Genomic DNA, 8,731 nt, shown 5'->3' with positions numbered 1-8,731 from the left:
GATCACTCAGTCAGCCCAAAAACATATTATCAAAATGTAAATTCAAGGCTCTAGTTGTACACAGATTAGTAGTAGAAGTATATTTAAAGAAGAAGGTGAAGAGGAAGTAGTTTCACCAACTTGCCATTGGTTGCTGGCGCCACCTTGCTGATAGTGCTTTAATTTACTGCCCAGATAAAGGCAATGTTCTGATTGTCATAAATTTTAGTTAAATAATATCAATAACAGCATTGAAAAAGCCCATTCACATGCCTGTATCTATATTACTGCTTCTGATTGTCATTAGCCCTCTACTTGTTCCTATCCTTACTGCATAATATTCATCTTTCTCTTACTTATGAATCAAATCAGATAAAGCGACACTCCAGGTTTTTAACGTCATCAGTCAGCGAGTTGTTTGTTCTGTCTCCCCTCTCGCTGTGAAACGGAGACATCTCTTTTTCCCTTATTAGGGAGAGAGAGAGCCTGTGGTATGTCAAATTACCCGGTGAACAAGTAGTCTTTGCAATACTGCAAATTGGTGTCTTTATTGATGCTTTGCTGCACACTTGAGTGCTCAGTGGGGGTGCCAATGCTTTTATTTTGCTGGTTGTTGGGGGGGGGAGGAATCGTTGCTTTGCTGCTGAATATGCGTAGGAAGGGGGAGCCGGGGAGGCGGGGCTTTGCGGTTCCAACATTTAACTGTCATTCATTCTTTGAGGCACTCCTCTGTTTTTGTGGATGTTTACACAGAAAAAGAATTTCAGGATGTATATTATTTACATTTCTCTGACATTAAATGTACCTTTGAAACATTTGAACCTTGTCTAATGCATCATCACTATAATCTTCCAACAATAGTGACAATCAGTTCTCTTCCCAACTACAATGTGTGCAGAGTAATTTCTCCTAAATATTTTATTGGATCCATTAGCAGCTATCCAATATTTATTTCCTCATTTTCTAGACTCAGCAACATGGTAACTGTTTCTCCACATCCACTCTATTGAACACATTCATAATAGGAATAATTGAGCCTCTTTTCCACAGAATAGAATCCTAGTTCCATTCCTGTAAGTGACAGAGATGCTACACCTTCCCATTCATCTCCTCCTTCACCTCCATTCAGGGCCCCAAATCATCCTTCCAGGTGAGACAACACTTCACTTGTGAATCTGTTGAAGTTGTCTATTGTACACAGTGCTCTCAATACGGCCTCCTCTACGTTGGTGTGACCAAATGTAAATTGGAGGCCGCTTTGTTGAGCAATTCTGCTCCATCTGCCAAAAAGCAGAATTTCCCAGTGGCCAACCATTTTAATTCCTATCCCCATTCCCATTTCATCATGTCTATCCATGACCTGTCTTCTACTGTGACGAGGCTACTCTCAGGGTGGAGGAGCAACACCTCATATTTCTGTCTAGGTAGCCACCAACCTGATGGCATGAATATCAGTTTCTCCTTCTGGTAATTTTTTCCCTCCCCTGTCTCTCTAGTATTTCCCACTCTAGCCTCTTACCTCTTCTCCTCACCTGCCTGTCATCTCCCCCGGTGCTCCTCCTTCTTCTCTTTCTCCTATGATCCATTCTTCTCTCCTATCAGATTCCTCCTTCTCCAGCACTTTACCTTCCTCCCCTCCCCCCACCACCTGGCTTCACCTATCACCTTCCTGCTATTCCTCCTTCTTCCTTTTTATTCTGGTGTCTTTCCCCTTCCTTTCCAAATCTGAAGAAGGGTCTCTGCCTGAAATGTTGACTATCTATTCATTTCCATAGATGCCGCCTGGCCCACTGAGTTCCTCCGTCACTGTGTGTGTTGCTCCATCAAAGTTTTATGGTGGTTATACCCTCACAGTTCTGTTAATTGGTGTAAAAATATCTTCTGTGATTCTTTTTATTTGCAATATGGAGGCTAGGACAGAACACAGCACTTGCTGTGATCTAATAAAGATTCCACATGTATATTACAAGTCTTCACTCCTTTTTGTATTGTGGTTCCCTATGCACAAACTATGTTTAAACACAAGAGATTCTGCAAATGCTGGAAATGGAGACATAGAGTCATAGAGAAGTACAACACAGAAACAAGCCCTTTGGCTCATCTAGTCCATGCCGAAACCATTTGGACTGCCTATTCCCATCAACCTGCACCTGCACCATTGCCCTCCAAACCCCTACTATCCATGTACCTATCCAAACTTCTCTTAAACATTGGAATTGAACCCCCATGCACTACTTGTGCTGGCAGCTCATTCCACACTCTAACGACCCTCTGTGTGGAAAAAGTTACCCCTCATGTTTCCCCTTAAACTTTTCACCTTTCACCCTTAACCCATGACCTCTAGTTGTAGTCCCATCCAACCTCAGTGAAAAAAGCCTGCTTGCATTTACCCTATCTATACCCCTCATAATTTTGTATACCTCCATCAAATTTCCTCTCAATCTTCTACATTCTAAAGAATACAGTCTTAATCAGGTCCTCCAGACCCGGCAACAACTTTGTAATTTATCTCTCTGCACTTTCAACCTTGTTTACATCTTTCCTGCAGGTAGGTGACCAAAACTGCACACAATACTCCAAATTAGGCCTCACCAATGTCTTGTGCAACTTCAGCATAACATCCAGAATGTTGAGCAACCCACACAAAATGCTGGACAAACTCTGCAAGTCAGGCAGCATCTATGGAATTGAAAAAACAGTCAACATTTCCATCCAAGACCCTTCATCAGGAATGGAAGGGAAGTGGAACGAAGCTCCTTATTTACCTTCTGTAGCACCATTAATTCTTTTACAGCTTTGAGTGACTTACCTTTCTCTGCTCCCAGTGCTCTTCGCTCCTTTAGCTCATTTAGTTATTTACCCTTGGAAAATAAGTGAGTTATTTTTCCTCCTGGCAAAGGAGTAACCTTACCCTTCACTATATTAAATTCAATTTAATTGAATTGAATAAAGCAAGGGGTGGGAGGGCTGCAATGAGGATATTTGGACTCTGCAAAAATACAGATAGTTTGGGTGATTGGGCAAAGGCTTGGCAAATAGAGTTTAGTGGAGCAAATTGGGAGGCAATGTAAGAGGAATCATAGGGCAGACTATTACCCAAAATAGAAAACAATTGCAAATGAATGGAGTATTGATAGACATAGGTGGTCTTGTGCATTAAACACAGAGAATTAGTGTCTAGGTGGTGCGAGTAGATAGAAATCAAATGTTATATTGGCCTTTAGTGAGGAGAGGGTTGGAGCTTTTAAATTGGCAAGTAATGTACAGAGTCTTAGAGAACTGTGAATGGCTTTGATCTCCTTATTTGGGAAAGAACATGTCAGCATTAGAGGCAGTTCAAAAGCGATTCACTATGCTAATTCATAGGAGCAAGATTTTGTGCTATCACAAAGAGCTAACGAGACTGGATCTGTATACTTTGAAGTTTCGAGACTTGATGCTGACATGGGAGAAGTTTCTGACTGTGGTCTGCCTACCTTGGCAGTGGTTCTGAAAGATTGTGTTCAAAGTTTAAAGTAAATTTATTATCAAAGTACATAAATGTCACCAAACATTATCCAGAGATTCATCTTCTTGCAGGCATTCACAGTACAACAAAGAAATACAACAAATAAAGAATCAGTGAAAAACTACACACAAAGACTGGCAAACAACCAATGTGCAAAAGAAGACAAAGTGTGTAAACACAAAAAGAGCAAATAATAATAAATGTGCAAATAAATAATATTGAGAACACGAGTTGTACTGTCCTTGAAAGTGAGTTGATAGGTTGTGAAATCAGTTCAGTGATGAGGTGAGTGAAGTTATCCATGCTCGTTCGGAAGCCAAATGTTTGAAGGATAATAACTGCTCCTGAACCTGGTGGCCTGAAGGCTCCTGTACCTCCTGCCCAAAGGTAGCAGCGAGAAGTGAGCGTAGTCTAGATGGTGGCGGTCTTGATGATGGACGCTGCGTTCATGTCAGAGCTTTCTTGTAGATACACTGAATGGTGTGGACAGCTTGTCCTTTAATTCTGATTCTGATTCTAATGGACTGGGCTGTATCTATTTTTAGTAGGCACTGGTGTTCCCATGCCATTCTGCGACACAACCAGTCAGGCGACTCTGCAGTGTGCATCTATAGAAATCTGTCAAAGTTTTAGATGACATGCTGTACAAACTTCTAAGAAAGTAGAGGCACTGCTGTGCCTGCTTTGTAATTCCACTTACATGCTGGTCCCAGGAAAAATCCTCTGAAATATTAATGCCAATGAATTTAAATTTACTGACCCTCTCCCTCCTATGATTGGAGAATGCACTGGTGGTCCCTCTCCCATAGGTGTAGATACCTGCTGTTGGTACTCCAGGTCGCTGAGGCATGCTGATGGGTTGAGATCACTGCTGGACTGGAGGTCTTGAATACATCTTTAATCAGGCAGTCAAGGGCTCCTGTGTTTTCTGTGAAGATGTTTGGTAGGGATGGCAGTGTTGTGCTCAAGGACTTGTACTTCATGAATGATTAACATAAGGCCCCCTTTGTTCTGTAGCTCAGTCAATGACTCAAAGTTGTCCCGGATTCAGCCTCCAAACCAGTGCATAAATAAGCAATAACTGCATACCACAGCCAAGTGACTGAGATTGGATTGATTTTAGTTCTAAAGTGGGCTAATCAATCATCCTGTGGTTTAGTTCTACTCCAATGAAATGTTTGTTTGGTGTTTGGCTATTGTTTGCAAACTCAAAATAGCTTGAAACAACTTTTCACCGCATCAGATTTTCAAAACATTAGCATGGATTTCCGGTGACTATTGTGCTTTGACCACACAGAGACCACATTGACTTTATTGCAAAAAAACTTTACAAACCGATTTAAAATTAAAAACCTGCAGTCATGGAACATGTGAGAAACAGCCACACAACAATATTTAACGAACAAAAGTATCCTTCGAGGATTTGAGAAAGAGTGGCAAAAAATGAAGCTGGTTTAAGGGGAAAAACCACATTTGAAGAGGTAATTAGATCTTCTCACAACTTCAACTTTAAGCCGCGCCATTAATCTGTGTTAGTTTGTGGGTTAATGCACTTTTTATAGTGAAACAGATATACGAAACTTGTTTCTTTTCTAACGATTTATATCCCGCAAAATAACACGCTACTGAAGGCACACTCTGTTATACAGTGAATTTTCCCAGGCATCACTTTCCACGTGAAGAGGTTGGTTGACCAGGAAAAAAATAGTATATTGGCATTTCCTTCTGAATATTTATTTTCAGGCGTTTAAGTGTATTTTTACTAAAATTGTATTTTACTAATAAGCGCACTATAGTTCCTGGGTACATGAGGTGTTCAGTGGGAACTTTCGCAAAATTACTTTACATGGTGCTTGGTGACTGAAAACAATTAAGACACATGGATCTGTGTGTGTGTGTGTGTGTGTGTGTGTGTGTGTGTGTGTGAGAGAGAGAGAGAGAGATGTGAAATTAAATATATATCTATTTCTTTACAGTACGTCATGATTTTCTTTAAACATTTCACGACTTTACATTCTAAGTGAGATTATTTCATTCTAATTAGACATTTAAATTGAAATTCCTTGCGGAACACAGTGGTGAATTAGTGACATAGACTATTTAGAGTAGGCAGGAGTTAATTTTAACTAACCGCTGAGTTAGTGTATTAATCGCACTTACGACGTACGAGAGTCTACCGTATAATATACAAAATCATTCGCCTATTCCAAATAAGATGCAAACTTAGTTTAGCCGAGTTTAAACTGAGACATGGGTCTCACGCTCCTGAAGCTCAGGGAATCGTCTTTAGCAAGGAGAAAAATCGAACGAGCTTTCATTCGACGTTGGTGGATAGAGTAGAGTTGCCACAACTATCCCCACCCCCACCCCCACGGCTGGGAGGAATAGTAAGGGAGGGGTTTTCTGGGCAGTTCTGACCAATCGTCGACGCATTCAAGTCACTGTTTTGTATAAAATCTGCTTTCCTAAAGGTGATACTGCGGTCCTGCAAGTCAGTTACTGAGCGAATTACTGGGCGGAAGGTGAGTAAACTGTTATCTCTAATGCCTATTGATACTAACCAAAAAAAAATCACATTCTGTTCAACTTCCCCAGCACTTTACAGATGTTTTAATTAAAAATCAAGTAAGGAACTAAAACAACCTTCAGCAGAGCAACGAATTCAAGCAGAGACTGTGAGAGAGTAATAGCGAGTCCACTTAGGAAAATCTGAACTGAACTGGTATTCCGCATTTCACGCCAAGTTTTGAGATGCACTGTCGAAGATCTGACCAGCCAGGTAACTTGTGGATGGAGCACAGGGGACAGATTGTACATTGAGAATTTTTGTTACGTTCATATCATCGACTGCTCGCCGACTTCTGATCGAAGTATGCCCCCCCCCATGTACGATGTCACGTAATCTGGCCAATGTTTTAGAAAATAGAGGGGTAGTTTACAGGGGATTATCCCACCGATCTCATTGCAAGTAAACTACTAGTTACTGAAATTATCTCTTTCCAAAGAGCTCAGATTCAGTTGGACTCCAAATTGGTTCTGAGATTTTGTGTTAGACTGTTAGATTTATTATCTAATCAAATAATTTAATTAGTGAACAATGATACCATGGTCATGTTCATATTTCGAATTAAAGTGAATTTTTGTTTTCTCTCTCAGAATATTTCCACAGGAAATTTCGCTTTCCCGGACCTATCATTAATTGCGGTTTCCCATTCCAACCCAAACCATGAAGTTCATGTGCATTGTGTCCTTGTTTCTCTTCCTTCTATGTCTCACCTTTTCCCCGGGAGAAGGGGCAAAGAGCGGAGACGGCAGCGAACTGTTAAATCGGCTGAGTAAAAAGCGAAAAGGCAAATTGTTGGCAACCAAAGGTGCGCTGACTACGAAAGACAATCACGCGTGTACCTGGAATGTCACTGGGGAGGAGGAGCTAGTACTGCAAATCAGCTGTAGTTACCAAGACGGTAGCTATTCGTGTAACTACACGGGCAGGCCGCAGTTCTGCCCCACTTACAACTCTAAAGCCTTCCAGTACTGGAAACAGGTGATCAGCAAGGTGAAGAAGAAGAAACATGCCTGCGAGGGAGATAAAAGCTTGAAGGCGCGCGTCTGTAAAAAGGCGCCGACAGAATCTCAAATGAAGCTGCAGGCGAAGAGTTGGGACACGAAGAAGAGGAGGGACAAGGTTCACTTGAAGGGCGCCGGGCGCAGGAGGGCTTTGGGGAAAGTGGCGACTGAGAACACCTTTGCCTCGGAGAGCGTTAACTCTACCGAAACCCGATCTGAAAAGAACTGGGGCAAATCTGGAGCCCCTGAATCCTCAAAGAGCGAGGACCCAAACACATTGGGCGAAATGAGAGACGATGACCCCGAGGTCCAAGAGGAGCTGTCCCGCGCCTACTGTGCCGAGAAGTGGCACTCGCTTTGCTCGTTTTTTGTCAACTTGTGGAATGGCTAGTCTCACACATGTGATTCCTTTCCACAGAGGAACCCTTGTGTTCACCCCTGCGTATAACCAACCGTATAAAACGCCATCTTCTCCCACTGTGGTTAATATTCATTCACGAAAACTATAAAATAGCTTTTACACAGACATACGTCTTAATACAACTGACTCGTCAAATGCTAAACAGACTTACAGCTGTAGCAAGCTTTTAACTGAAAAAAATTAACATTATGGTAATAGATTTAACCTTCTAACGTGTACATAGGGTGTTTTAACTCGGTCATGTAAGGTATAAGATTAAAGACCAGTGTTTGACTGAATACCGACTGCGGTCTGTGATACATAGCAATGCGGAGAGCGAGGGCGCGAGGGTAAAGTGTTTTTACTTGAAGAGACTGAGGACGTTGGAATCCGAAGCAGGAACAAACCCCTGGAGGAGTTCAGCCGGTCAGGCGGCAGCTGCCAGGGAAATGAATAGTCGACGTTTTGGGTCGAAACTCTTCATCCGGACTGCCACAGTGAGAGAGGGTCTCACAAAATTTAGATGAAGAGACGCGGCTAGAAAATTTGACTGTCCATTTCCCTCCACAATAAAATAAGATAGGGAAATTAAATACTGCTCAGCTGCATCCCCCCTCCCCCCACTATTCCAATTTGGAGTTTGCAGTATTTGTTTATATTTGAATAGATTGTCATTTGTGTGTGTGTGTGTGGGGGGGGGGGAGGATGTAGGCACGAATAATCGCAGAACATAATTAAGGTCCGGTGCTCAAACGTGTTGGGAAGCTGTGAGGGATCGTCACTGCGGGGTGTCAGTGTGGAACCGGCACTGTGAAAGTGTGCGTGTGGTACTGACAGTGCAGAACTGCGCTCCAGCATGGCCCGGTATGTACATTCTTACAACATTAGCTACATTTAAGGGCAGCGCAAATCATTCCGAGACCAACGCTGCCAGGTCATCTCACTCCGACAGCGCTTGGATCTCGGGGCGTTCATTCTGTCTTTTAAATGATGGGGAACACACATGTTGCGGGCCGAGACCCTTCATCAGTCCTCATACCCTCCACAGAAGTTGTCTGATTTGCTGACGTCCTCTAGTATTTTGTGCGTGTTGCTCACGATTTCCATCATCTGCGGAATCTCTTGTGTTCGATTGGTGGGGCATTGCCTTCACAGTGTTTCCCTGGTGCTGACAGTGCCTGCTGGCGAGCTCCGGTTAACTTTGTAGAAAATGGCCATTGAAAGAGGCAGAAAACTGAATAAACGAGACCTCCTACCGCTCTCTGCGCGCCGAGTCC

General features: G+C 42.6%; 1 protein-coding gene across 1 annotated transcript; it reads left to right on the top strand.

Moving 5' to 3' along the window:
* The first annotated feature begins 5,972 nt into the window (after positions 1 to 5,972).
* Positions 5,973 to 7,730, top strand: LOC140185948 (fibroblast growth factor-binding protein 2-like). Its single transcript, XM_072239746.1, has 2 exons — positions 5,973 to 6,009; positions 6,644 to 7,730. Exon 2 carries the CDS (start codon positions 6,714 to 6,716, stop codon positions 7,443 to 7,445), a length of 732 nt encoding a protein of 243 aa, XP_072095847.1. The 5' UTR covers positions 5,973 to 6,009; positions 6,644 to 6,713; the 3' UTR covers positions 7,446 to 7,730.
* Positions 7,731 to 8,731: the final 1,001 nt, after the last annotated feature.

The sequence above is a fragment of the Mobula birostris genome, chromosome 21 (genome assembly GCF_030028105.1).
Source record: "Mobula birostris isolate sMobBir1 chromosome 21, sMobBir1.hap1, whole genome shotgun sequence".
Lineage (NCBI taxonomy): Eukaryota > Metazoa > Chordata > Chondrichthyes > Myliobatiformes > Myliobatidae > Mobula > Mobula birostris.
Note: the sequence above shows the minus strand (reverse complement) of the source record. Positions and strands in the feature narration are given on the sequence as shown.